Raw genomic sequence first — 25,986 nt, 5'->3', positions numbered from 1 at the left:
AAATGCAGTCAAGATTCACCATTAACAAAGATACATGTCTCAATGCCCAATTACCTCCTGTCATTAAACCCTCCAAGTACCTTGACTAAAGCTGACCGAGTTCCTAATCTGCGAGCCGTCTAATAGTCCGCCTTTCCCTCTCGCCAACGATCTTTAATACACCCTCGTCAACCAGTGCCCTGACGACTTCCGCAAACTCGGCATGGTCGACAGGAACCGAAGCTTGCTGTTCCAAAGCTCGAATAGCAGCTGTCCATCGTAGGCCAGTCCGGCCCCCGGCGTCGACGAGTGAAAGGATCTGCAACGAAACATCAGCTAACTCAGTCTGTGAGGAGGCATAAACCGCACCTCTTGTTTCAGATCACCTCGGATACGACGAGTCGTAGAACCTGCCCCGGTGTTGATGAGGTCGAGATCGATTTGTCCAGTCAAAGGATCGGTCTACAATCTGTCAGCGAATGAAATTGGAACTACAGGGACTAGCTCACCGCGCTCTCCCTGAGGGCAGCTTTGATCAATCTCTGCGCCTCCTGCACGTCGGCCAGCTCCACTCTCTCGGAGAATCTCATGCGAGCATGTGCCTCACTGAGTCGGATCATGGATTCCAGCTGTCTAGTCGTTGCGGTGATACGCTTCTCTTGGGTTCGCGAATCGATACCGGCTTTGCGCATGTCCACATAAGCCGTGACCAGAGCATTGGACGCGTCTTCTGTGAGTTGAGGTTGGATCTTGCCTCGAGCATAGGTGATGTAGGCTGTCAGGGTCTCCACAGGCTGGCGTTGGCTTCAGCTGCGGTCCTCTGCACAGCACACGTTGATCATGCACTCACAAGGATGTCGTGTCCACCAGTGTCTGGTCTGTCCTCGAGGTACAGTCCCACAAGATGCTTTGCCATTCTTCGATCGTTCAATTCATCGACCTTGTCGAGGACAAGGTACAAGAGGTCGAATCGTGAGATAAGAGTCGGTGGTAGGTCGATGTTCTGCGGGATGGGGAGCTTCGGGTCATAGCGCGAGTTAATGGGATTGGCGGCGGCAAGGATAGACGTCCGAGCATTGAGTGTGGTGATGATTCCAGCTTTAGCGATGGAAACGGTTTGTTGTTCCTGTGAGAAACGGATTAGACCCGCTCAAATAAGATTTCAAGCGGGATTCAACATACCATGACTTCGTGCAACACACTCCTCGTCGCATCTGACATTTTGTCGAATTCATCGATGCAACACACACCCCCGTCTGAGAGGACCAAAGCACCACTCTCAAGGACCAACTGCTTGGAATCTGGATCTCGAGTGACGTACGCCGTCAGTCCAACTGCTGATGATCCTTTGCCCGAGGTATAGACGCCTCTTGGTGCAATCTTATGAACATACTGTCGGATTGTCAGTCAGGCTATTCTTTATGATTCCGACCGACTGACCTGCAAGATCTGCGATTTTGCTGTACCAGGATCTCCAACCATGAGAACGTTGATGTCCCCTCGATATCTCGGTCCGCCTCCACCACCTCCACGAGCAATAGACTTGTTCGTACCTCCAAATAATTGAAGCAGAATGCCCTTTTTGACATCGTCCATTTCCCAGATCGAAGGGGCCATGGAGCGAGCCAACAGGTCGTAGATTTCGGGGTTGCGAGACAGGTCCAAAAGTTTCTGTTCCATCTCTTTGGTGGCTGAGAAAGCGCTTTCCTCCTGAGTCTCATCCTCGTCAATGTCCATCCCATTTGGTCGAGCAAGAGCTTCCTCTTCGTCGTCTTCGCCGCCGACCCCGACACCTGGAGGCTTGCCTTCTCCGCCTCTTGTAGACGCATCGTATCCCATACGCGTAATGTTGGTTCGCTTCACATGAACGACATCGACATAAGTCTTGAAAAGACTCTTGATACTCCGTTGACGGGGATTCACGCGGACCGGGATTGAACGGAAAATACCAGTGATGACAACTCGGTCACCCGGCTTGACGAGGTCGACAAGCTCGTCGTAGACGCAGAGCGAGACGGTATGAGGCGTCTGACCGTCAGGTACAGCATCTGGAGTTTCTTGCAGACGGATGACTTGTTTATCGGTGAATTCGCATCTGTTGTGAACGAGCGACATGGTGCCCTTCGAATTGCAGACATCTCGCGGGCATCTTTCAGGTTCCGTGATGCGACCTCGATCAATCTCCACTGGAACGGTGTGCTGGCAGATGAGGCATCGGAAGAAGGCTGAAGACATTTAGCACGGCAACTAATCTGTGCTGACCTGTGACCATATCGGGAATGATGGGTGTGGCTCTAATGACGAGGCCTTTCACGCTGACGAGTTTGTCGGTATCTTAGGTTGAAATTTTAGTCGTTTTTGGCGTCGGAGAGTACCTCTCGACACTCACCTCCAGGATTCAGATCCCTCATATTGATAGTCTTCTCGCCTCCATATGGTCTGACCTTGAAGATTCTGCCCTCGATCTCTTTCACTTCCTCCTCGACCACCGATATTTGCAACTCAGAAGCTGACCCCTCTTGGACCTTTGCTTGCAGGCTCTCCAACTCGTCCTGGGCTGACTCAATCATCACATCCCTAAGGACCTGATCCATGATGGGAACAACTTCTTGAGGATAGTTGATGAGCTGGTGATACAATTTTTTCGTAGGTGGGTAAGCAAGAAGGTTGATGGAGTCTAGGTTGAGAATATTTTGACCAGTCTCTCGAAGTTGTCGCAGGTATTTTTCGTAAAGCAGTTGTTCACCTTGGGCGGCGGTGAGACCATCGTACAATGGCATTGGAGGCGGAGCGACCCCACCATCCTCGATCAAAGCCTTCGCAGTGTTGGAGTTATAAGCCGCGCGATATTTAATCTTGAACCCTCGAAGGAACGACCTGAAATCGTTCATAGACTCCTGAAGTGAGATGGTCGTACCCCAAATATATTTGACCAAGCTGTTCTCCGCACCATCGTCACCGATATACCCATCTCCATCTACAGCTGACAAAGTTGGTCCAGAGGGAATATGACCATTAGCCGCCGGAGTAGAAGGATCATTGTAGGCTGAGTTAGAGGCGCCCGCGAAGAGCGAATCCTGTACAGGCTGTTGTTGAGCGGCACGACGGGTAAGCGAAGGAGATGAGAGAGGAAAAGAAGAATGGATGTCGCCTCGTCTCGTTCGTCTAGGTGTCGATCCAGCCGAGCTGATGTACCATCCATCAGAACCGCTGCAAAGACAAGTACAGCTCCACTCACGCAGGAAAGAACAGAGGAGTCTCCTCTCTGACTCTTCCGAGGGCACTGCGTTGCCCTGTCCTCAGGTCACTGGCCTCGGATCCAAGACCGCTACGACGAATGGCACTAGACGGCGGGCGACCAGCGGACGACGTCGGGAAGTGCAGAGGGGATGAGCTGCCCGGAGCTACATTCTGTCAGCGAAGGAGTTCGCCATGCGTTACGTAGTTCCAGCAGCCGAAAAGGCTTCGAAGACCGCTTAACATCAGGCCTCAAAGAAACTCACCATTGCCGCGCACAGCAGCGTTTCGAATCGACGAGGCTCTTGGCGTATCCCCTGCAGAAGAGGTAGGGAAGTGCAACGGCGAAGAAGAGCGATGATTTGGAGTGGACATGATGGTGTCAGCAGGACTAGGTGAGCTTGAAGCAGTGAGTATGAACGAAGAGGGAAGAGGGGAAATCTAATGTTCGAGACGCGTCTCGTGTAGACGCTTGGACACGTGAGGAAATCCCGCGATATGCCACGTCATTTATGGTTATCAATCGAATGCATTTCCTCCCATCTAACGAGACCCTCTGATTGTCTATGCATAGCTTCAGAGCGACGACTTGCTCTGCAGCTCGCCCTTTACTGCTTTTGAAACGCTCTCAGCAAAGTACTGGATGGTAGCATTAATCAGCATCGCGGTGCATATCTCTTCCACGACTCACTTGAATATTGCCCTCGTTGAGGCCAGCCATAGAGATACGTCCATCTCGAGTCATGTAGACGTGAGCGTGGTCTTTCAACGCGTCAACTTGTTCGGGAGTCACTTGACAGGGTCAGCGGCGGAGCTTTAAGCATATATCGACGCTTACATCCGGTGAAGGAGAACATTCCTGTGCGGGTGGGCAGTGTCAGTGTGATCCTCTGTCGCTAGTCTAACGACGTACCAATCTGTGACTTGATGTGACCCCATTCTCCAGGGGTTTTAAATTCAACCAACAAATCATACAGCCGCTCTCTCATCGCAATGATTCGATCGGCCATTTTTTTGACCTCACCCAGCCTGACCCAGTCAGCAGATGCTCCGTAAACGCGAATTCAACATACCATTGTTCGTAGAGCTCCGGTGAGCCCAAGATTGTGGCCACGAGTTGTGCACCGCTGGCAGGCGTCAGTCCTGTAAGACAGTACAAAGGGAGTACAGCTCACTGCAGGGGAGGACTGGAGTACAAGGGTCGAATGACTCGCTTGACCTGGGACTGGATTCGATCCTTCTCCTCCTTGTTTGTGCAGACCATGGAGAAGGTTCCGATTCGCTCGCCGTAAAGACCCAGGTTCTACACTCGCGTTAGAGCGTGCGAATGTTCATGCCTTTCTTATTAGCTCACCTTGGCGAATGACTGAGCGAGAAGAATCTGGTGTCCCTGCTCCACAAAGTATCTCACGGCAAAGGCATCGCGGATGATGTCCCCTGAGGCGAATCCTTGGTACGCCTGTGACCCGCATGAGGGAATGACCTAAAGCAGGATAAGGAAGCATCTCACCATATCAAAGAGAACCAAATGCTTCTTCGCCTTTGTAATTTCGCATAGCTCCTTCCATTGATCCTGTGTAGGGTCGATACCAGTGGGATTCTGAGCGCAAGCGTGGAGTAGGATCTAGAGAACCGTCAGGAGAGCGGGGTACAGGGCTACGATGCGGCGTACGATAGATCCTTGTTCTGCAGCCTGAAAACATCGTCAGCGATAGTCGCTAGCTCAGTGCTGAACATGCCTTGATGTCCTCCTTCATTCCATCAAAGTCAAGTCCGACCGTCTTCTTGTCAAAGTACCTGTGATAGTTCAGCATGCACTCAAGGTGTGTGAACCTCGTGGAAAATTCACCGGTATCGCGCGACTCGCATTCCAGTTTGTTCAACTACAGGAATGTGGTTTCCCCAGGTCGGGTTCGGTAAGTAGACGACCCTAGGACCGCTGTAGAACATGGACAAGAAACCGGTGGCGATTCTCAAAGCACCCGTTCCAGAGATGGATTGAGAAACGGCGATCTGTAAATTGGCGTCAGCCTGATTCTCGCAGAGTTAGATCAGACTCACCCTTCCATCTTGGAGAGCCTTGCAGTCTTTGCCGTAGGCAAGTTCACTGGCGAGTTTGACAAAGTCGGCCTCTCCCTGTGGGTCGTCAACCTGCAGACCAGGCGAGACAAGAGGAGGCATACCGTGATGGGGAGATACTCTTTGTTTGATCGCTTTTGGTGAAGGATATCCTCGGCCTTGCTGACAGATTCGAGAACGTATGGCTTTCCATTCTCATCTCGCTGTGTGCACCGTCGTAAGCATAATTGGTAGTGATAAAGCACGTCGCTATTTGCTCACGTATGCGCCTGGGGGAAGTCGTCAGGATAGCAAATGTATCAAAGGAAGTTGTTTTCAAACAGAGACAGGAAGAAGTCGAATGGAATACGTGGAGCATCGAGGTGGATGTTTAAAAGCAATTGCCGCAGAGCCATGAGAATGGACGTGAACATAAGGGTGGGACGAGGAGGTTTCAGACACCATATCAACGACTGCCTGAAAAGACGTCTTGCAACTGGACTCACCGACTCCAACATTGATCTTATTGGACGACTGGTCTTTTGCGAACGCCTCAGACACACCTAATCGCCTCAGCATATCATCCGTATATAAGATGGCCTTAGTTTCTCCCGCCAGACAGAGGCTCGAAGTCACCAGAAACTTACCGAGAATGGGGTCTGGTGGCCTGCGCGAAGAGGGGGTAAGCGGAGGTTCAACTGTATCGGAGGACAAGTCAAGCGGAGCGAGTAGAGATGATGTGATCTGTAATGATAGAGAACACTCTCATACGTACCCTTGAGGAACTGATGCCCAGAAGTTTGTAAAGTCTGAAGAGGAATGAACAGCGTCAACATGTCTCCAGAAGAGAGCGTGCGCAGAACCCTCGTAGCGAGACGTGAGGTACATCCCAGAAGTTGTCCTCCACACTCACGGCTCATTCTTCTCTGTGGATATGCTGCTACCTCGTCTGGTTATGCTAATGGCTGAGTGGTACTGCCAACGGTTCAAATAGCACTCAGAGAGCTGTAGTGACTACGAATGAGTATGAAGCCCCTAAAGAGGAGGCGGGGTCGATTCCGAGATCCGGTCCCTCGCCGAAGACAGGTTTCTCACGGTAGAACTCCAATTCTGGATACTCCCACCGTGGGAAAATGAGCTGAGTGTTAAGCTATTTTGCGGCAAAGGTTCCGCGGCGCACAGCGCACAGCAAGCAAGCAATAGCTCACCTAACAGCGTCTTTCTATGTACACCGTCACATTCCAATCCCCCTGCTGGTGATTGTCTTCGAACGAGGATACAGGCATCGAAAGGCTACAATAGCCTTACAGCTGGCAGTCCAGGCGGTCGACATTCCGCTCCCTTGTCTTGATCGTCCGACCGACCTGATGGTCACCCTTTGAAAACCCTCGCGCGATCTGAGCGAGAGAATCGTGACTGCTGTTCAGGTCACTGTGACAATTGCGTCCACCTGCTCTGGACGCCCATCTAATCTCCTATCAACACTGTCTGTACACCTAGTCATCTGCCAAGCAGCCCTCCCTGGTCTCTCACTTTGGCCCGTCAATCTCCATCGTTCCCCTGGACAACGACGTCATCCAACGAGAACTCGTCAATGCTGTCTTCCTCGTCCTCAGCACATTTCGACTCAACCCGACGTCACTATCGATCAGGCAACCCTGGACCATCAATCAACATCCCAGGCATATCCTCGATACTGTCCTCTTCGTCTCCATCCTCTGGCCTGTTACCACACATCAGATCCTCATCCTCATCTTCACCATCTCACAATCCAATGTCTCACGCCTTTCAACGAGCGACTTCGCGCTTACCACGCGCCGTCACGCGTGTACTTCTAGTCGTCATCTCTGCTGGTACTATGTTCCTGCTGTATACGCTATCGAGAGGAGGCGTCGAAGAAGGATTATGGGACGCCTCCTCATATTCTGATCGTAGAGGTGGGACACCTCATGGCTCAGGAGGTATAGGAGCAGTCAAGAAAAAAGTCTCGAATTGGTCCAATCCGGATCGATCTCCAGTCACGTCACCCCCCAATCCTGGGACGATACCTCGACCAAATCTAGCCAGGCAGAATCTCACCCTTCCTCGTCCGGAGCATAAGGGGATCTCTCGTGTTCCAGTACCTGGTGCGCCGGACAAATACACAACAGGCCCGCTGCCGACTCTCGAAGAGGCTTTCGCTTCTCTGCATCCCAAATTGAGGGAGGTGAAGGCCAAATATCCATCCGTGCCTCGGGAACACATGCTCTGGAATCCGATATTCAGTCCAGCTTTGACCGAGGAGCATCAGAAGAGGTATACTCACTTGAGAATGGACTGGGATGGCGTCGCGGGTGAATGGGTTCCGTCAGAGAAGAGATGGCTGTTTACGACAGTCTGTCGGCAGGTAGCTGGTGAGTGATCAAGGCGGATCTGTTGTGCAGTCGAATGACAGATGGATCCTAGGTATGCTGGCCGATTGGTTTGCTGCTTGGACGGTGTTAATAGACTTTCTGGGACCTGAGAGTACGGTGTTCTCTCTGTTAGAGGGCGACTCGGCGGACGGAAGGTGAGTCAACTTTGTCTGGCGTCTCTGCCGGCACTGATCATTCATCCAGCGGCGACATCTTGGCTACCGTCATGAGAGATCATCTCTTGTTCATGGGTGTTCCACCGCAAAATATACACATTAAAACCCACCTGCCAAAGATCGATTGGGAAGGCAATCATCGTATCGAGTTGCTGGCACAGATGCGAAACGGGGGCATGGCCCCTTTATACGACTCGCTACCTTCTGGACTTACCCCCGACGGCAAGCCTTGGACCGCAGTCATCTACTACAATGATGTGTATCTTTCCGCGGTGCATTTCTTGGAATTGATGCACCAGCACTTCATGCAGGATGCAGATATGACCTGTGGTTGGGATCATGCTGGGAAATGGTTTTACGACGGATGGGTCGGTAGAGATATGAGTGGAGATCTGTATACCCCGTTCCCAGTCAAGGAGGAGGACAAAGATCTACCTCAAAAGGTGAGCGTCCATTCCCCAAGCTCTACACCAGTGCCTGAAGCTGACAGTTTCTCAGCTTTTCATCAATCACTGGCCTACTAAACGAAGATACGATTACGCCCTCCCTTTCCAAGTCTTCGCAGGGTGGAACGGCGTAGCAGTCATGAACCCCGTTCCATTTATGCCACCGTACAATGTCCGATTCCGTCGAGGCGCTACGGCCCCACCGAACTCGGATCTCACAGCTGCGGATATAGAATGTCAAATGTCAGAATCAGCCTTTATCAGTTGGGATTTCTGGAAGTACGGCTTTGGGAGAATACAAGTCGTGCCTGGGGTTCATGCTTGCTATGGGAAGGAGGACGCTCAATTGAGGGGATGGGTAGAGTTCCCAAATCCTGATCCAGAAGCGGGAATGTTCGAGGAAATCGTGTGGCAGGATCAGTAAGTGGATTGCCGGCGATGCTCTCGGCGTGCAATCGGTGGGCTGACTACGTCGTCCAGACCACCCAAACAGGTCAGATGCCACGATTGGCCAGACAAACCAGGTAAAGGTAAGCTGTGCTTTGAAGATCTTTCAGTGTGGGTGTTGGCTGACGCCACTGCTAGGGTACTGGGCATGGGATACTGTAAGATGGGTGCCTGCTCCAGAATTAGAAGTGCCAGAGCAGTAGATGTCACAATGTATCCACGACAACGATCACAATCACGGCTCTTGCTACCAGACTTATCGGAGGTCATGGGGTGAATTCGCCAATGCACATGTCTGAAGGGGTCTCTTCCTCGATTGACCATTGAAATGAAGTGATGCAGTGCTCTTCCACTCGATTAATGCATATGCACCTATAAGCTGAAGGTCCATCCTCAAATATTCAGTGTCTGAGCTCGCATTCCCGTCTACGCGTGAATCAATAGCATCTGCCTCAGCAAGACCCTGGCTTGATTCAATGGCGCACTCTCGCCTGGATATTGTCAAGGTTGACCAGGACAGCAAATACGCAGGCAAACGCGACCCCTACAATGTACATCCACGGGAGACCCTGGTACCATCGGATGCGTTCATCTCTGACTGATCGAGGCCGATTGAAACTTGATCCAGTGAGCAAGAGGGAAGTGAGGACCGTCTGGCCGAAAGCCGTGATCGGAGGGTATCGAAGACTCATCAGTGGTTCAAAGCTGCGCGATGGGAGGTCAGATTTTGCTACGCAACGGCGGAACGGCAGCTCACTAAAGGGGAATCTCCAGTGTGGCTTGAGCGTCGGTAAGCTGATTTGCCTGTCAATATTTCAGCCTGACTCACACTTTTGATGCGTGAAAGTCTTGAAGCCGTCTTCGCCGTGATATGCGCCATCTTTGAGTCAACATCAGCATCTTGAAGGCGCTCAACGGGTACTCACAGCCACTAGCTCCGACTCCGCCAAATGGCAGACTTCGTGCTAGCCCGGGCGTTCAGTCACAACGGCAATTCTCTGCGAAGTCGACGCACCGAAAGTGGAGAACGCAAAGTCATTCCAAGTACAAGAGCCACTCATCGTCTCCTCGCAGACTATTCAAAATTTCAGTCCAGTCTGACTTGGACCAGCTCACCTCGTTTGAACACTGATCTCTTTGACGAGCAGACATAGATAGCTAGAGGATCCGGTCCATTGTTGATATACTCGATAGCTGTATCCAGGCTCTGTCCCCCCTGCATCAGCATGAAAGCTATCTGTGGTGGCTTGACTCACAGAGTACGGTATGATCGGCAGGACAGGACCAAAGATTTCCTCTTCTATCAGTGGGCCAGTCTCGCCAACCCCATCTTCATTCAGCAGTACCAGGCTGAATCCCATTCTCAGGCTACCCGCATTGGCTTCGCCTTTGTAAGCCAACCGCCCCGCGCTATCTGCTTGTTCCATGAACGACTGCATGCGATCGTAGCTCTCCTTGGTCCTTAATCGTGATGTGAACGGTTGTTTAAGCATTGATTGTTCGGAAGGTGCAGGTGGGAAAAAATGCTCCAGCCTGAGCAAGGAGCATATCTCAGCATCGAGCTGGATCGTCTCGATCTTACGTCTGTTTGCACTCCTCCACGAATTCCTTGACCACCTCGCGGTCGCATAGGATGTAGTCTGGCGTGACTAGAGGCACGATGCCTTAGCAGTCCTTCGTCGAAGCTGTCAATTCATTGCTCACCACACATCTGCCCGCAGGTCAGTTGCTTGATACTGAAGATCCGTCGAGCAATCTTTCGCAAGTCTGCGCACTTCGAGACTATGACTGGACTCTTGCCTCCGAGCTTCAAATCCATCAGTCTCCTGTCCCTAGACCAATTCGCTCACCTCCAGAGTCATCGGTGTTAATGTTTTTGCTGCTGCAGTCGCAACCATCGAGCCAATACGTCCAGAACCTGTAAAGAGGACTTTTGCCCACATCAGCTGGATCCCGCGCCGCAGATTCCGATGGCTCACTATGTCCCCACGACTTCTCCAGGAGATGAGCGGCTTGTTGCGGCCCTCCAAGGACAACCGAGTAGGCTCCAGAATCGAGGTACTGAGGTAAAAGCTTTGCAAGAAGAGCAGAGCAAGCTGGCGAGTGTTCAGAAGGCTGAAGCAGTAAGCCGTCAGCCTTTTATCTGCTTGTCCATTGACTGAGCCATGAATCACCTTGAGCATCACTGGACAGCCAGCTGCAATAGCATGGACTAGCGGGACAAGGGATAATTGCCAAGGGTAGTTCTGGCCGAATTGTCAGCTCGACTCTGAGGATCTAAGATACATAGCGTCACCCAAGGACTGATGATCTGCGAGACTTTGTCAGTCATAGCACTATTGAGGGTCAACTCACCAAACAGACACCCTTAGGCTGCTTCCTGATTGTCGGGCCTGTCAACCTGGTGTTCAGCGATTCCGGACTCCTGACCCTGCGCGCTAAAGCTCACACATGAACTTGAACGCCAATTGAGAATCCCACCAACGGACTTCAGGCTTCACCCACGTTGGTAGTCGCCGTATAGCAAGGGCTATCTCATTGTACACCGGCCATAGCTGGACGGGAAGTTCAGTCGGTCCTTACATCTTACAGGAACGTCGATTTCGGCGTCCGATAACGGCCATCGCCTCTACTCACATCGCTGATTGAACATGCCAAAGGGCCTGTATCTAGATCCTCTTTGGACGCCGCTTGGATAGCCGCCTCATTATCCTTGATCATCCACCAGAGCTGTTTGAGATTGTATATCCTCCATTCGACAGGTATAGTTGCTCGACTCTTGAACTTCTGTTGGTGCTTTGCATATAGCTATGAAGGACATGAGATGGCCGACGAAGTGGGTTCCGTTCGCCTCACCTTGTCGATCTGTTCCAAAGACGTTTCGGTAATTGAAGTATCATGGGATTCGTCGGCCATGGTACCAAGATGCTGGATATGAGCACTGGAAGTGGCCTTGCCTTCAGATTCGTAGGAGCTCCAGGTGATCTACGTCGGTCTCGAATAATAATCCTCGCATTTACCGACGCACCTTTCGGCTATTGATGACCGATCTCCATTGCCGTGCAGTTTGGTACGGGCCATCGGGGATACATGCATACAACATAACGGAATGGGTTCTGGTGGGCAAGGAAGACAAGAACAAGCTCCTTAAATCATCGTAACCGGGTCCGCTTCTGGGCAGCGACGGCGGTACTACTGGCAGGGCGGAAATTCGCACTGGACGGCAAACGAGGAGCGGCGAGTGACGGAGGAAGGCTGTGGCCAAAGTTTGTCAGCGGGGCTTATATCGTCGCCAGGTCGATTATCAACTCACGATCCCATCTTCGGATCTCCGTTGTCCTCATGTGTGACTCTGCGCGTAGGGTAAGTTATGGCACTACCTTCAAAAACGCTCCTGTAGGCGTCAGCTGGGCCGTTCTGAGACAGCACTCACTTGAAATTGACACCTCCATCCTCCTTGAACCAAGGGTGCGTCAGGGACTCCCGGGATGTAAGTCTTTTGGCTGGATCCCATTCGAACAAGCGACACAAGAGCTCGTAGCCTTGTGCAGATGATGAACGTTGATGGTACCACTGAGGTAGGGGGTTCGGCATAGGATATGGTCCCGACGTGGTATACGTCTTGTACTCTGGCATGTGGATGATTCCAGGCCACTGCTCGGCTGGAAGACAGACGCGTCAGTGGAGGAGATGATCTTCAGTTCGATTCACACACGCTTGACGGGTCCAAGCACCTCGCAGATCTTCCCCATTTGATCACGTTGGAAGGGCAAAGTCTTCTTGCTGTCTAGTTTGGCCTCGTCCCCCTTAAATATCGGTCGGAGGGAGAGCAACTCGGCATAGATACACCCTATAGCCCACATATCTGTGTGATCCAGTCAGAATTGCTGACCACGCCGCAGCCTGGCGAACTCACCGACAGCTGCGGTGTAATGCTTCGCGCCGAGAATGAGCTCGGGCGCACGATACCAAATAGTAACAACAACTTTATCACCTCCGAATAAACCCATGGATGCTAAAGGTTTGTGCCATAGCCTCGCCAGACCCAGATCACCGATTTTGACGATACCAGACGAAGTGACGAGGATATTGGCAGGTTTCAAGTCTCGATGAAGAACAAAGTTGGAATGAAGGAAATGAACCCCGGCGAGGAGCTGATGTAACAGACGGCGAAGGGTCATACCTGGGATCGGCGTGCGAGCCGTCTGCGAATGATGATGAATGATTTGCTGAAGGCTCGGTCATCAATGTGTCTAAGAGAAGGCCAGACTCTGACTCACGAGAAAATCATGCTCTGCGTATTCGAACACCATGTAGATCGCCTTGTCTTCTAAAATGACTTCCCGAAGGGCGACAAGATTCCGATGATGAAGTTCCCGGTTGAGCTTGTACGATGTGAGTAAGATGCTCAGTCACTTTTCCTAAGCCTCGCTCACCATAATTTCCCTGATTCCACTCTGACTGATCCCCGCATACGTTTGTACGTCCCCTTCCTTGTCCGGCTTGAACTTCTTGATGGCGAATACATTTCCTTCCTTTGCCGGCAGGTCACCAGGTCTCATACACAGCTCAGGATTGTTTAGAGCTTCGGAGCTGTAGTTCCCTGTGGCTGGCCATAGCTCATGAGGTGACAAGGTGGCTTTCTCGGCCTTTTCCTCTGTCGGCGCTGATTGTGGAGGCGCCAAAAGGACCGCTTTATAGACTCGCCCATAGGTTCCTATGGCGAAAAGTCAGCTTTGATATCGCAGCTTCGTACAGCCTCTGACCAGAGGATATAAAACCTATGATCTTGTAAGTTTTGAGTACGCTGGCGAACCGTCAGCAATGGATTCGAATTCGAGCAGAGTCGTGTTCCGCTCACGTCCTGCGTTCGCGATCCCTCTTAGCTCTGTACATGAGCATCGGATCAACAGTCCGAGTTGCCATTAGACCGGCCATCATTCAGAACGTATGCTCCTATGCTGGTATAAGTTCCGTCGCATCCCTCCTGTATGCACGAAGTAACGAATCCTGCAACAAGCACACCGTATCATGATCACCGGATGGCGGCGATCTCCGCCACAGGACCGCGGTTGATTGTTATTTTCCCACGCCAGTAGTCATCGTCCAGACTGACAAGACGTAAACAACACAACACATTACAGAATCGGTTCGACACTGTTATTCGCTCTCATAACAATACACATCTGGGGCATTTGTCGCTCATAAGAACCGTCTGACCAGCGCATCCACCATGTCGCTGGCTCCGAGCGCACCTGCTCGCTCGTCACCTCGACGCAAGTCGATGGGGTTGACAGAGAGAAAATCTAACCTCGATATGGACAATCTCACTCTTCCCGTGACGTTCAAGGATAAAGCCAAGAAACGAGCAGCATTCAGTATGGGAGGAGAAGGATTCAAGATTGATGGGAAGCCTCGATTTGAGATTGGCGTTGTGGGGGAGGATGGCTTGACCCCGAAGAAACGAGCACGGAGGAGTTTGGTGAGTGAAGTTTGGGAGACGTTGACTGGCCCAGTCTATGCGATAAGCAAAGCTGACGAATACTTCAGAAACCTCGAAAATCGATCTTGAAGGGCTTCAATGTCAACAACGACACTTCTGATGATACTGTCGACTTTGGAACGCAGAACTATGCGCATACGATTGCCTTCTCCACATCTGCCGCATCAAGACGAGTCAGCTTCGCACCTAGTGCTTCCGTTCGGTGAGTGTTGTATACAAAGCTCAGAGTGGCACCTGTGGCAATTCTTGACTCCTCCGCCCTTCCCAGCATGTTCGAAAAAGACAGAGAGAACAAGTCTTCCACGTCTGGTACCGATCCAACTCAACCCTTCCCATTGCCACCCAAATCCGCGACCCCCCGAGTCTCCATTACCGCTTACGGAGAAGCTACTGGTCCAGCTGGATTCAGTGACCCTTCGTACAACCGAAGAGTCAGTGTCGCTCGTTTCGTCGATGTAGGTGGAGAAGTAGACGAGATCTCCATGGACATGGCGTCGGACGACGAAGGGGAAGATGATGATGCTAGTGGCGTCCAGATGGGACATCCCCGAGCATCCCTTGGAAGGGCTGCGAATGCAGCCGTGCCGACCGTGACGGTCAGCCCTGATTCTGGAGAAGAAGACGAAATGGATATGGAGGAAACACAAGTCATCTACGGTGGAATAGTTCAGCGACAATCGGCATCGGAGCAAGATGACAGCTTCGATACGGAAGTGGAGAAGAGCATCGATGAAGAAAGGACAATGGACTTCACGATCGCCGTTGGAGGCATGCTCCCAAATTCCCCACCTATACACGCATCTCAAACTCGAGCGTCGATGTCGATTGGCTACAGTGTACCTATGTCGCCTAGATCAGCAGGTAACAGGATTCATCCTGGTGATCCGATGCCTGAGGAGGGGGACATGTCGATCGAGGAGACCGTGGTCATTGGTGGAATCATCGGTGCGGATGAGTCGATTTCGACGGCGAGCGAGACAAGCCAGACTCAGCAAGAGCGTACTATGACTTTTTCATTCGGAAATCTGAATACCCGACCTCCTGCTTCTCCAGGAATGGAGATGACCACTGTGCTGGGAGGTATAGTTGACCAGTCATTCTCCGCCACTCAGCCTCGAAGATCAGTCAGTGCTACTGAAGGACAGAATCAAACTTCTGCCGGAGCAGCCAAGGCGCCTACACCATCCTTCGCACGGGCCACCGTTTCCTCCGCGAAGAAAACATCGCCGATCAAGCGCAATGTCTTTGCTCCTTCGCCCGGTCCATACCCTTCTACGACCCCCCGTAAGGATGGAATGGCGACCGCAGCAGACGTCGCCAAGCGGCTCTCTTTCAGCTCCACCACCTCTAGCGCTGGGAAAAAACGAGTGCGGGAGGACGACGTGGACGTCCCAGGCAGCGCAAAGAAATCTCGACCTACTCCTCCAACTACACCTGCCGAGGCGGTCTTCGGCATGGGCTCCACTGGACCATCCAGACTGTCCATTGGAAAACCGTCCAAGTCGCTTTTACCGGCATCCCCTGGTCCAATGCCAGCTCCTCCTACACCCCAATCGTACGGTCGACCCAGGATGTCCAGGCAGTCCCTGGGCACGCCTTCACGCATGGACCGATCGGGCGCTGGAGTTACATTGCAAGAGCCATCGACCACTCCTTCCAAGCCTTATAAGTCCCCTCGGACACTTCGTCAGCTCAGGAACGAGCCTGTTGAAGATGAGGTAGAGGATGAGCAGGTTGTGGAAGGCCAAGAGTGGGATCAGCCTCCCGCCGTCTCACTCAGTGCTTTCTTGGAGATGGCAGGTATCCAGTTCAATGACGAGCTGCCAGGAATCGACATGAGACGGAATAGCATGCGGAGGAGTTTGGCCGCGTCATCGACACTCGGTAAGTCTCACACTGTCATTGCCACCATAGCTGAATCATAGCAAAAGATCGGGACTACACTTTGAATGAATTCGCAGAAGCGAGGATCCATGAGGCGTTTTACAACGCGTATAACTGGGCAAGTAGCATCGAGAAATTCACTCGATAAGCTAACACGATGACTAGGCCTGCTCAAAACTGCGAACGGATATCTCTGCTCGTCATGAGGAGCTTTTGGACCGAGAACGTGAATGCGCTGAGGATGCTCCGACGGTCATCAAGGAGTACCTAGCTGCCTCCGATGAGGACAAGGCATTGTTCGAGTCGACCTTCAAAGACTTCAAGTTGAACACCCTGCTCAAAGCGCAACTGGCCTGGTATGAGTGGAAGACGGGATTGATGACTGCTTTGAAGCCTCACATGCAGGAGTACCTGGATGGTCAGAAAGAGGTCAGCAAGTTGGGCTGCGTATGATCTCCATCACTGATGGAGGATACAGGATCAAGGGCGACTGGTCGAGATGGAGGAACAGGCAACTACGCTGTTGCCTCAGCTCCAGGACAGAGTCAAGGCGCTCGAAGCTGAATTGGCAAGGGAAAAGACGACCATTGCTGAGATTGCCGAATGCGACCCTGGAGAGTTGCAGGATCTCCACATGGCGATGGATGAGCAGGCGTGAGTCAGGCCAATTACGCTTCGCCTCGCTGATATGTCACAGCGAACAACTCAAAGACTTCCAAAAGGAATACGATGATGCGAAAACAAAGCTCGATGGACTCGCTACGAAACTGGGGGAACTCAACTCGAAGAAGAAAGACTGCGAGACCGCCATCAGTATCGCCGCGAGCAAGTGTGATCATTACACGAAGAGTGACGTTCTCCGTCTCAAAGGTGAGCTTCATGCTATCCTCACGCGACTCAGAGCTCACGAGTGATCAGACGAGTACGCCTCTCTGCAGCACTTGCACCTGTGGCAAGTCGAACTGGCATCACCTACCTCATTGGTCCTCGCCTTTGACGACGAGGTTCGGGTCGACCTGACTTGTACAGACTATGTCCCTGACATCGCCTCGGCCAATGTGGACCTCCTTGACAAGCCGGGAAAGAGAGGATCGAGATATTCGCAGGACTCGACCGATGCTATTTTTGCGCTGTTTGGCGAGGCAATGCGCATGTTGATGGGCATGGGTTATACATCTTTGTCACCGGTTAGTTCTCCTTACGGACTGCGCGGAGCTACACTAACGAGTAACCAGTTCATCCAACGCATTGGCCAGTTGTGGACCTCGTGTCAGCGCCTTCGATCTGAACTTGGTCTTTTGGCGTTCCGGCATCCCATCACGTTCAGAGTCGGCGAGGGCAGCATCATTGTCAGCGCAATGATGATGATACCGTCTTTCAAATCAAAATCATTGCTACATTTCCATCTCGAGCCTGACCTTTTGTACGACTGGCCGATCGGATTGGGCAATGTGCAAGTGACTTCGAGTATTGTTTATGGATCAGCCGAGTCAGTTTGTCTCCCGTCTACCGCATGAAAAAGGCTGATGTTTGTCTTTAGCGGCGAGGTTCTGAGTCAAGCCGCCAGCAACTCCATGCGATCGGCGACATCTTCAATGTACATTGGAAGTTTCTTGCAGGCTTGTGTGGAAGCGTCGGCTCAGGTGTAAGCGGGATACGAAGGGTGTCATTAGGTTGGGGGAAGTTGGAGGCATCTTGCGTTTATCCTGTATTCTGCTTGGCTCATTCTTATTCTTCTCCTTATTACGATGCGGTGCTCATGCTATGAACTGTGCTTTGTTGATTGGGGCGAGCTGTGCAGAGCAATGATCATACATTGACGATATGCACCAGACGCACAGCCGTGAACTGTCGTTCTGAGAAAGGGACCAATCAAGACAAATCGATGGGGAAAACGCGGCGGCCAGACTCGACTGGCTTTGAACGTTTTGGTTCTCTCTACTCATCGGAGATCTGACAGATGGGTCAGCGGTAATGGCGGGGAGCGTCCTGCGCCGTGATCTCTCACCTTTGGTGCAAGGAAGAATTGCAGTGTCCCTTGTTCGAAATCGAATTGGACCAGGAGCGGAACATCATTGCTCATATTGAGAGACACTGCCTTGGCTAACGGAGCGGATTTCGCAAAGTTTGACAGGTATTTGAGTGAGAATGTCAGGGCCACTTGTTTCTCCAAGATGATCGTGACGCCAGGTTCATCGTCTGAGGGTGCTGCCTTTGCCTTTTTTGAGGACTATGACGAGTAGTTAGTGGGAATTTCCCGGATTTGAGACCCACTTTTGATGTTCCGTTTGCGGACTTGCGTTTCTTTGGTCGATCTTCGTCATCCTGCTCGTCCTCTTGAGGTTGACTCTATCAGCAATGCTTTTCAGACTATCCGCTTTCCGACTCACCTCCCTCTTCATCGACATCGGGTTTCTCCTCTTCCTCCTCATCGTCGTCATCGGGATCCTGTTTGACTCTCTTTGATCCACTTGCCCTGTCTGTTCCCGCACTCTGTTTCAACAAGACACTTCCATTGCCCACTTCTCCTTCCGAACTAAATCTCACACCTTCTTTCGAAGCTTCAATCTTGACACTTTCTCCCAACGCAGCTAGATCACGACAGATACGTTGGAATTCAGCTGAAGACATGGTGATCGTCGCATCGTATTGTGTATCGGGGATTCCCAAATGTTCTTGATCAATGTCCATGAGTTTCATTTCGTATTCTCCAACTCGATCTTCCTCTACACGACTCAACGTTAGATTCTGGGTGATGATCATGACTAGGGGTCGCGCATTACTCACTAGGAGACTCAAAGACCATTCCCAGTGCATCGGCATCGTCTGCAGCCTTGAGAGTGACCACATCGTTGTCCTTTGCACACTTGAGGATCTTGGTAAGTGATGTGAGCTGGACGATGCATCAGCTCGTGCCGATTGAACGGATACGCAGGACAATGCCTCACGTTGACTCCCAGCGGCATATTCCTGTCACATCGATATGACTCGAATTGCTCAGCAACGAGCTTGAGAGATACGAGAGCGACGTGAGAGTTGTCCATGGCTTGCAGGGCCTGGCGATCGGAATGGTCAGTCAAAGACTCTAAATCCGTCATTTCGGAGCGCTGAAAGACTTACGATACCCTCATCGGTGCAGTCGAGGTTACCATCGGTGACTAGCTCCTTGATGGCTGGAGACAGACATTGTCAGCCAGGGTAACCAGCGCCATGTCCGAAAACATTGCCAGGTGTCTCCCAATATCGGCTGACCACTCACCATCGAGCAGCTTCTTGAGGACCGAAGCCTGCTTGACACGAGCTTCCAACATCTTAAGAGGGAAAGGAGTTCTGGAAAGCTGGTTTGATCTGAAATAAAATCCTTGATGACCCGAGACTGGACACTTGAGCAGAACGGGCGTCGGACGGTCAAAAGATCAATGTCGAGAGAAAGTAAGGTCCAAAGACGCGACTCACGCGTTAGTGATCAGACCATGACGTGGATTTTAAGAATGCCATTATCAAGATGGCGTCACGTCCTCATGTCTCCCTGTCCATGGCGGTATGCCAATGGGTCGAGCTCGAACTTGCCAGACAAGTGACTCGACGGCGAGGCAGCCTGCTGCCATTCCTGCATCTAGATCATCATCTCACTTTAACTACTCGATAGGACGCCCCCCAAGATGTCTGGCAAAACGTTCAATTGTCTACCGGTGATTTTGCTCAGACACGTTGCACTGATAGATACTTGAACTAATGTCCTCGGGTTCATCCCCGACTTTCAGCTACACGAAACGCTCAACCTTTACATCTCCCCGACTGCCTATGTCTTTGAGCCATCCTCCTCATTACCTTCTCTCGCGGTCGATGGACCGAGCCTCGTCAATGAGAAAGACACGAGAGAGGCTCTACATATCGATAGGCGAACCGGACAGATGAGTTTGAGCAGTGAGTCACCAGCTTTCTCAATGTCGATGACCGCAGCTGATGCGCGCTCAATTCAGCGGATACATCCGTCCCATTTGGTAAAGACAAAGTCATCACTTGTTATGGTATCATCGGAGTCCTGAGTCTCGCTACGAGTGAGCCAGCCAGTCTTCAGGTGCAAAGCCAATCAATGTTGACCTCTCTCTCTCTCTTCTTTTGCCCGTTTAGCCGACTTCCTGCTCATCATCACTGCTCGATCACCCTCCTGTAGACTTCTCTCTCATCCAATCTACCAAGCTACAGACTATAGGCTCCTCCCGCTCTCAGCTCTTTCCTCGTCCACTGCTATCCTCAATCATCCAGTAGAGAGAGAACTCATTCAACTCGTCGAACAGGGTTTGAGATCGGCTTCATTGTGGTTTTCGTACGGATGGGATCTGACCAACACTCTGCAGAGGCAGTCGGACCTCGAGGAGAGAGGCACAGGGGTCGGTCAGTGGCCGCTTTGGAAGAGGGCAGACGATGGATTCTTCTGGAACAAGTTTTTGGCCCAAAGGCTGATTGATTCGACGGAGAAGGAGGGCGTGGATGTAAGTGGTCAAAGCGAATGTGACTCTGCTCGTTCACTGATGCTCTGCCCAAGCTGAGTCGATTCATCCTCCCAATCATGTACGGATGTGAGTGATTTGTCCACTACGCAATGAAAACCTAGCGCTGAAGTCATCTAGTTGTCGAGCTGCGCTCGACTACCATCAACAATCGCGATCTCCTCTTCCTCCTGATCTGCCGCCGATCTCGCCACCGAGCAGGAACGCGATACTTTTCTCGAGGACTGAACCAATACGGTCAAGTGTCCAATTTCAATGAGACGGAACAGATTGTCCTGGTCGACCCACTGCCTGCCGATGGGGAACAACAGATCAGACGAGGCCGAGTGGATGGTAGAGAGCGTCTGAGTTTCGTCCAGGTCCGAGGCAGTGTCCCGGTGTACTGGGCTGAAATCAACAATCTACGGTACAAGCCTGATCTTTTGGTCATGGATAAGCAAGAGACCGTTAGTCCAGGTGCTAGCTCCAGAAAGAGTTCTGTGCGCTGACCGAATATGGCAGACGTCGGCCATGAAAGCTCACCTTTACTCCATGATCAACGCTTATCAACGAGTCGCTCTGGTCAATCTGGTCAACCACAAAGGTCACGAGCTGCCCGTCAAAGAGGCGTTCGAACGAAACATCGCAGCTTGCGCTGCTTCTGATCCCATGCTAGCCGCCAATGTGAATTACAATTATTTCGATTTCCACACGCAGTGCAAAGGCATGCGATTTGACCGTGTCTCCCTCATGATCGATCAAATCCAGACTTTCTTGGATGACTCGGGATGGTTCCGGTCCATCACGCCTCCTCTGGCGCCGACAGGTCAATCGGGAGGTCCTACTGCCGTCTTGGGCAGACAAAGCGGAGTGGTCAGGAGTAACTGCATGGATTGCTTGGATCGAACCAACGTTGCTCAGAGTGCCTTGGGCAAATGGGCACTGAACAAGCAATTAAGGGAGTCGGGTATACTCAGTGTCAAGGAGAGTGTGGAAGATCATCCAGAATTCATGTCCATGTACAGGAATGGTGAGTGATATTGGGCCTGCCCCAAGTCGGCTCCAGCTGAGACTTGGTCGCAGTGTGGGCAGATCACGGAGACACAGTATCCCGAGCGTACGCCGGCTCAGGTGCCCTAAAATCCGACTATGTTCGAACAGGAAAGCGTTCAACAGAGGGAATGCTGTTGGACGGTTATAGCTCGTTGATGCGGTATTTCCGGAACAACTTCCTCGACGGAGACAGGCAAGACGCGTATGATATCCTGACGGGAGCATGGGTCGCTAAGAGGGGCGGCATACCGCCTCTGACGGATACCAGGCCACTGTTGATGCGATCGGTGAGATGGTCGAGCAATACGCGGCAGGGGTCAGGCTGACTCGGCCTGGCGTAGATGCCTTACATTCTCGGCTTTGCATTGACAATGATCCTTGCTGCTATCGTTCTGCCTCGATCATCTGGTATGAGACATAGTGCAGTGTCTCGAACACGTCGCTTACTTATCACAGACCTATCCATCACTTCTTTCCTATTCCTCTGGGTGGCGATGGCCATGTTCTCCGGCTCATACATCTGGGGCAATGTGAGCTGTCAGAGAGCCTGTAAGACGCGACGTGTGCTGACATCTCTCCGCTTTGCAGGGCACGAGCTACGTCTCTTGGCCTCGATTGAACCCTCCGATAGAAGTCTTATCTTACAATGGTCCAGGAGCTAGGACCAAAGTCCGAGGACGAGGAGTCACGGTGGCTAATATGATTCCTGCATTGTTCAATCGTTCAGGCTCCAAGAGAAGCAAGAAGCCCGAAGAGGTTGAGCTTGGAAGAAGGAAGGGTGCGTTGATAGATTAGACCTAGTGAGATGCGGGAGAGGACCGGTATATAGACTTGAGTGATGTCAGTGATGTCAAGGATGGACACATGAGAGTTTCTTGCAGGCTTCCTATCCGAAGCACAGGGCCAAAAGCTCCAGACTGCCCGCTGATGATTTATCTCGACACGGACATGCGTTGCGGTAGTCGGGAGTGTCAACCTGTTTAGACGATCAGCGACACTTTCAAGCGCGCCTGATCGGACGGCGCGGTCCTGCATCTTGCATGTCTCACAAAGTCACCGAGTCGCTGACGTTCAAGGGAGACGCGTTGATTCGTGTGAGGACGTCTAGATCTCGCCACAAAGCATACCACCCAGACTGTCTGTCGATCGATCGTCGGTAAAGTTTTGGCTTTGCTAATTGTGCCAAGCAGAAGCCAAACATGTGAATGCCGATCCTTTGAGGCAAGAAGGACTGAGGAACAAGATTTTCATTCACAGGCATCGTCGTCACTTTGGGCCTTGCATGTGGCGTTCCCGCATTCACCGGACGACAAGGATACATACTCTGTGGACTTTATGGATCCCTCTTGAAATGGAGGCAGATCATCTCAAGCCTCATTTACTTGGGATTGAAGGATGGTTGACACGATCTATCGGGAACAGCGTGACGATCACTATTCTTCAGAACACAGGGGATCCCTGCATCAATTCGCCACGTTGATTGTGTGATTATGAGAACCATGGTATGCCTTGCTTTTTAGTCAGAAGGGATGACACTGTCGTGATAAGCCCCCTTCCCGTGTCTGCGTGTACGGTGAACGCGAATGGATTGATGCGCGTGAATGAATGCCTTCTGGGCCCTTCCAGACAGCCACTTAAGCCCATAAGGTTCGCCACTCAAACAAAAACCGTAGCCTTGATCCTATAGAATGACGTCTGTCTTGCAAAGGAGACCTTGGCATGGTCGATGAGCCGACCCCCAGGAGGTCTATGGGCTAGACAAGCACCCCCAAACTATAGTGGAGAGTGCCTGCCTGCCTGCGAGGGTGAATGTGGGGCCAATGAGATTCGGTGCCGAGCAGTGCTTGTGGCCCGGATCGGAACCCACGTATAGTCGATCCTGTGGCCTTTAATTGAAAGAGGGGAGGGGGGTAGAGGGTCGAAAGCTGCACGTTTGGGCAAGCCACATTCAATGTGACATGATGTGCTGCGATGTGCTGTGCTCGACTCCTTAGATCGACGCGGATCGTCACAATTACCAAAGACCGGCCGGAATGAGAGAAGCGAAGAGTCTTTGGACGTGTCTGTTGATTGTTTGTAGTTCGGGTCCACAGTGCACCGTGAAGTGGAGTCTTTCCCTACAAACAATGACACGCCCAGTACCTATCGGACCTCATTAGTGCCCGTCAAAGTTTCGGTCTGGCGCACAGCCCATTGTAGATCACAGACGGACGCCTCGATCTCTCCTTCCAACGGCAAGGTTCGTTGCGCGCTCGAGGTTGCTTGTCCCGCCCCTAGAAGGAGAGAGATCAACAAGGTCCCGAGCATCTGTCCCAGCCGACCGACGACGCTTGCCGAAACTATATTCACGTTACTTTGTGGAGTCTCCAAGGGTCCAGAATGCTCCACCCGAGTCTATACACGTCGTGGTGTATCCGGCAATAGCTCCATCAAGGTTTTGATCGAGAGGGGGCGGAGGAGTGGCTTCGATTGAGCACTGCCGCCACCGTCACCCTCCAGCTTGAATCTGCGAGCCAAAAGATACTGCGGCTGTTGTCGGCTGTTGAATCGAGCTCCAAGTATAACAAGGTTATAATAAACAAGCAAGGAGCTGGTGGTGGTGGTGGCTCCGGGTACGATCAAAGGAAAATCTGCTGAATGAAATTCTCAATTGATTTTCCTATACGTTCCTGAAAAGTGATCGTCCGAAACAAGGTTTCATCTCTGAGCAAAAATTTTTCTAAATCAGGCGCACAAGTTTTTAATTATGCTTATTTTTCTGAAACTTTCGGATTTTTTGAATCTCGCAATTTTGCAGTTCAAAATGTACAGTATAGCCAGCTAGCAGGTGTACGAGCATGGATGGCACTTTGTTGTCGTGGCAGTGTGGCGGACAAGCGAGATCGTATCTGTGTCTACCAGAGTGTGCCATACCCATCCGGCGAGGATCATACCCCTACCTGTAATATCGTGGTCACAAGCATCGAGCAAATACTGTATAATGGCGAGCACGATCTGCCACCATTTGGTCGCAGTGCCAGCCAGAGAAATACACTACCACTGGGCTTCAGAGCCTTGGTGTCAGGGTGTCCCAGACGATCTAGCGAAGCACTTCATCCGAGCCTTCATATGCGGGTCAGTCCGCGCAGCGAGATGACCCGGATGACACCGAACCTGGACCTTGTTGGTGAGCAAATCAACCGGTAAGAGATCGGTTGGCCTTTGGACCGGAGAATCTCTTGGCTGTTCGGTCATTGGAACATTCTGCCCTGAGCTACTGCATGGTGCGTCTTTGTGCTTGTGCTCCGTCGTTTGGACCAATATCATGCATTCTGCATGACGCTTGGACGACTCGGACGGGAGGGCCATCGGACACACAGTACATTCCCTCGACAGTCCCTCGCCAGTGAGAGCGAGACCATTACGGTGATCCTCGGCGTATTGAACCAATCGCCTTACTGCCCTCCTAACTCTCCCCCTTTCCTTCCAATTGATCGACGAGGGAGAGAGAAAAAAAAGGCACCAGCTCCAAGCCTCGTCATGGAACACTTCAACACCTCGTCAAGAATGGACAAGTCCTGTACGAGAGCGAGCGTAGACAGAACAAGTCAGAGGACAATGACATGTATATATGTATCTATTCGCATACACGTCCTTATGTCCACTATCCAACCTGCCAAACATGTCACTGTGTGAATGCAGCTCGCAGCCCATTCCAGCGGCAGCGGCCTATGCCCGAAGACGCACATACCCACCACCCTCGAAACTGATCAATCATCCATGATATGGTCCCTGTCACATCTACCCTGATCCAGCGTTATAAAGATTCCAATCGAACACGTCTCTGCGATACACTTTGAGCTGCTGGAATGGAACGCAATTAAGGAAGGGGGGCTAAAAAGACAATCTATCCTGTCCTTGGCGAGGGAGAAAGCTTGAGATGATGGTCCCTCGCTCGCGATCGAGTACCTTGACCTGGGTGGAGCTCGGCCGACTTCTTCTTCAGGTATGACCTACACCGCTCCAAGTGGAGGAAGATGCCCGGACCGATCCACCCAAATAGCAAGACCGAGTGATCCAAGCTGACCGGTTTGCCCAAACCCCCCTTCAATCCCTCCTTTGAGTGAATTCTAGGTGCAGTTAGCAGGGTAACACGAGGCACGCACATAGCAGCAGCATAGTACAGGAATGGGATGCATGTTCCATGTTACAAACCATTCATCCTCTCAAATCTATCCACGGCTCTGGGTCCCACTACACACATCCTCCCTTGTATTGTATCAACCACTCATCCCATCCCGCCACCAGACGCCGTCCCACTTTCGCCTCGCCTCGCCT

At 51.7% G+C, this 25,986-nt stretch overlaps 8 protein-coding genes across 8 annotated transcripts; 3 read left to right on the top strand and 5 right to left on the bottom strand.

Annotated features, from left to right (window-relative positions):
- Positions 1 to 14: 14 nt before the first annotated feature.
- On the bottom strand, positions 15 to 3,643 carry BD324DRAFT_644155 (MCM2/3/5 family-domain-containing protein). Its single transcript, XM_022017586.1, has 10 exons — positions 3,483 to 3,643; positions 3,218 to 3,383; positions 2,369 to 3,165; positions 2,242 to 2,313; positions 1,420 to 2,204; positions 1,162 to 1,371; positions 830 to 1,105; positions 489 to 773; positions 349 to 441; positions 15 to 298 (listed from the first exon to the last, which is right to left on the bottom strand). Exons 1-10 carry the CDS (start codon positions 3,589 to 3,591, stop codon positions 104 to 106), a joined length of 2,988 nt encoding a protein of 995 aa, XP_021874549.1. The 5' UTR covers positions 3,592 to 3,643; the 3' UTR covers positions 15 to 103.
- An 82-nt stretch (positions 3,644 to 3,725) lies between these two features.
- BD324DRAFT_612402 (putative aspartate transaminase) lies at positions 3,726 to 6,304 on the bottom strand. Its single transcript, XM_022014384.1, has 18 exons — positions 6,188 to 6,304; positions 6,050 to 6,083; positions 5,922 to 5,941; positions 5,781 to 5,837; positions 5,557 to 5,564; positions 5,400 to 5,498; positions 5,278 to 5,352; positions 5,066 to 5,229; positions 4,956 to 5,013; positions 4,889 to 4,909; positions 4,727 to 4,840; positions 4,571 to 4,675; positions 4,392 to 4,519; positions 4,290 to 4,343; positions 4,130 to 4,245; positions 4,055 to 4,075; positions 3,908 to 4,008; positions 3,726 to 3,855 (listed from the first exon to the last, which is right to left on the bottom strand). The coding sequence occupies exons 1-18, from the start codon at positions 6,192 to 6,194 to the stop codon at positions 3,793 to 3,795; spliced, it is 1,245 nt and encodes a 414-aa protein (XP_021874548.1). The 5' UTR covers positions 6,195 to 6,304; the 3' UTR covers positions 3,726 to 3,792.
- Positions 6,305 to 7,048: 744 nt separating this feature from the next.
- On the top strand, positions 7,049 to 8,939 carry BD324DRAFT_574710 (cryptococcal mannosyltransferase 1-domain-containing protein; the record flags this gene model as incomplete). The annotated part of the gene is made up of 6 exons (XM_022013081.1): positions 7,049 to 7,667; positions 7,720 to 7,822; positions 7,872 to 8,286; positions 8,342 to 8,709; positions 8,770 to 8,819; positions 8,875 to 8,939. The coding sequence occupies 6 exons, from the start codon at positions 7,049 to 7,051 to the stop codon at positions 8,937 to 8,939; spliced, it is 1,620 nt and encodes a 539-aa protein (XP_021874547.1).
- A 190-nt stretch (positions 8,940 to 9,129) lies between these two features.
- On the bottom strand, positions 9,130 to 11,652 carry BD324DRAFT_647772 (Aldehyde/histidinol dehydrogenase; the record flags this gene model as incomplete). The annotated part of the gene is made up of 18 exons (XM_022017714.1): positions 9,130 to 9,162; positions 9,222 to 9,441; positions 9,494 to 9,515; positions 9,566 to 9,616; positions 9,663 to 9,701; positions 9,752 to 9,811; positions 9,853 to 9,943; positions 9,993 to 10,269; positions 10,319 to 10,385; positions 10,441 to 10,543; positions 10,587 to 10,666; positions 10,716 to 10,851; positions 10,911 to 10,982; positions 11,033 to 11,047; positions 11,092 to 11,129; positions 11,186 to 11,291; positions 11,374 to 11,544; positions 11,593 to 11,652. The coding sequence occupies 18 exons, from the start codon at positions 11,650 to 11,652 to the stop codon at positions 9,130 to 9,132; spliced, it is 1,641 nt and encodes a 546-aa protein (XP_021874546.1).
- A 236-nt stretch (positions 11,653 to 11,888) lies between these two features.
- BD324DRAFT_574451 (cyclin-dependent protein kinase) lies at positions 11,889 to 13,662 on the bottom strand (the record flags this gene model as incomplete). The annotated part of the gene is made up of 9 exons (XM_022013063.1): positions 11,889 to 11,991; positions 12,050 to 12,130; positions 12,170 to 12,398; positions 12,452 to 12,601; positions 12,653 to 12,965; positions 13,017 to 13,121; positions 13,173 to 13,453; positions 13,503 to 13,543; positions 13,598 to 13,662. 9 exons carry the CDS (start codon positions 13,660 to 13,662, stop codon positions 11,889 to 11,891), a joined length of 1,368 nt encoding a protein of 455 aa, XP_021874545.1.
- Positions 13,663 to 13,859: 197 nt separating this feature from the next.
- Positions 13,860 to 17,826, top strand: BD324DRAFT_25107 (Spc7 kinetochore protein-domain-containing protein). Its single transcript, XM_022012285.1, has 10 exons — positions 13,860 to 14,218; positions 14,287 to 14,441; positions 14,508 to 16,123; positions 16,171 to 16,241; positions 16,289 to 16,552; positions 16,602 to 16,777; positions 16,821 to 16,993; positions 17,042 to 17,310; positions 17,359 to 17,612; positions 17,664 to 17,826. The coding sequence occupies exons 1-10, from the start codon at positions 13,970 to 13,972 to the stop codon at positions 17,770 to 17,772; spliced, it is 3,336 nt and encodes a 1,111-aa protein (XP_021874544.1). The 5' UTR covers positions 13,860 to 13,969; the 3' UTR covers positions 17,773 to 17,826.
- An 87-nt stretch (positions 17,827 to 17,913) lies between these two features.
- Positions 17,914 to 19,537, bottom strand: BD324DRAFT_596440 (proliferating cell nuclear antigen, N-terminal domain-domain-containing protein). Its single transcript, XM_022013865.1, has 7 exons — positions 19,383 to 19,537; positions 19,244 to 19,296; positions 19,072 to 19,179; positions 18,911 to 19,016; positions 18,514 to 18,849; positions 18,398 to 18,459; positions 17,914 to 18,335 (listed from the first exon to the last, which is right to left on the bottom strand). Exons 1-7 carry the CDS (start codon positions 19,432 to 19,434, stop codon positions 18,066 to 18,068), a joined length of 987 nt encoding a protein of 328 aa, XP_021874543.1. The 5' UTR covers positions 19,435 to 19,537; the 3' UTR covers positions 17,914 to 18,065.
- Positions 19,538 to 19,660: 123 nt separating this feature from the next.
- On the top strand, positions 19,661 to 22,581 carry BD324DRAFT_596435 (putative Inositol/phosphatidylinositol phosphatase). Its single transcript, XM_022013864.1, has 10 exons — positions 19,661 to 19,815; positions 19,888 to 20,050; positions 20,107 to 20,184; positions 20,258 to 20,619; positions 20,673 to 20,706; positions 20,758 to 21,083; positions 21,139 to 21,646; positions 21,700 to 21,956; positions 22,011 to 22,199; positions 22,258 to 22,581. Exons 1-10 carry the CDS (start codon positions 19,786 to 19,788, stop codon positions 22,462 to 22,464), a joined length of 2,154 nt encoding a protein of 717 aa, XP_021874542.1. The 5' UTR covers positions 19,661 to 19,785; the 3' UTR covers positions 22,465 to 22,581.
- The last annotated feature ends 3,405 nt before the right edge of the window (positions 22,582 to 25,986 follow it).

The sequence above is a fragment of the Kockovaella imperatae genome (genome assembly GCF_002102565.1).
Source record: "Kockovaella imperatae strain NRRL Y-17943 chromosome Unknown BD324scaffold_1, whole genome shotgun sequence".
In the NCBI taxonomy this organism is placed as follows: Eukaryota; Fungi; Basidiomycota; class Tremellomycetes; order Tremellales; family Cuniculitremaceae; genus Kockovaella; species Kockovaella imperatae.
This window is presented reverse-complemented; position numbering and strand designations above follow the sequence as displayed.

What these genes read in the sequence shown, in the direction of transcription:
- BD324DRAFT_644155 (XM_022017586.1), bottom strand. Translation starts at nt 3,591, where the DNA reads ATGTCCACTCCAAATCATCGCTCTTCTTCGCCGTTGCACTTCCCTACC. An exon ending in CGCTGCTGTGCGCGGCAATG is followed by an intron (nt 3,384 to 3,482) that starts GTGAGTTTCTTT and finishes GACAGAATGTAG; the next exon opens with CTCCGGGCAGCTCATCCCCT. An exon ending in CTGGTGGACACGACATCCTT is followed by an intron (nt 774 to 829) that starts GTGAGTGCATGA and finishes AGCCAACGCCAG; the next exon opens with CCTGTGGAGACCCTGACAGC.
- BD324DRAFT_612402 (XM_022014384.1), bottom strand. An exon ending in GCCACCAGACCCCATTCTCG is followed by an intron (nt 5,838 to 5,921) that starts GTAAGTTTCTGG and finishes TGAGGCGATTAG; the next exon opens with GTGTGTCTGAGGCGTTCGCA. An exon ending in ATTTGGTTCTCTTTGATATG is followed by an intron (nt 4,676 to 4,726) that starts GTGAGATGCTTC and finishes TGCGGGTCACAG; the next exon opens with GCGTACCAAGGATTCGCCTC.
- BD324DRAFT_25107 (XM_022012285.1), top strand. Translation starts at nt 13,970, where the DNA reads ATGTCGCTGGCTCCGAGCGCACCTGCTCGCTCGTCACCTCGACGCAAG. An exon ending in AACGAGCACGGAGGAGTTTG is followed by an intron (nt 14,219 to 14,286) that starts GTGAGTGAAGTT and finishes CGAATACTTCAG; the next exon opens with AAACCTCGAAAATCGATCTT. An exon ending in TTTACAACGCGTATAACTGG is followed by an intron (nt 16,242 to 16,288) that starts GCAAGTAGCATC and finishes CACGATGACTAG; the next exon opens with GCCTGCTCAAAACTGCGAAC.
- BD324DRAFT_596440 (XM_022013865.1), bottom strand. Translation starts at nt 19,434, where the DNA reads ATGTTGGAAGCTCGTGTCAAGCAGGCTTCGGTCCTCAAGAAGCTGCTC. An exon ending in AATGGTCTTTGAGTCTCCTA is followed by an intron (nt 18,850 to 18,910) that starts GTGAGTAATGCG and finishes TGAGTCGTGTAG; the next exon opens with AGGAAGATCGAGTTGGAGAA. An exon ending in CCGCAAACGGAACATCAAAA is followed by an intron (nt 18,336 to 18,397) that starts GTGGGTCTCAAA and finishes AAAAAGGCAAAG; the next exon opens with GCAGCACCCTCAGACGATGA.
- BD324DRAFT_596435 (XM_022013864.1), top strand. Translation starts at nt 19,786, where the DNA reads ATGTCTGGCAAAACGTTCAATTGTCTACCG. An exon ending in AAACGTTCAATTGTCTACCG is followed by an intron (nt 19,816 to 19,887) that starts GTGATTTTGCTC and finishes CCCGACTTTCAG; the next exon opens with CTACACGAAACGCTCAACCT. An exon ending in CGGAGAAGGAGGGCGTGGAT is followed by an intron (nt 20,620 to 20,672) that starts GTAAGTGGTCAA and finishes GCTCTGCCCAAG; the next exon opens with CTGAGTCGATTCATCCTCCC.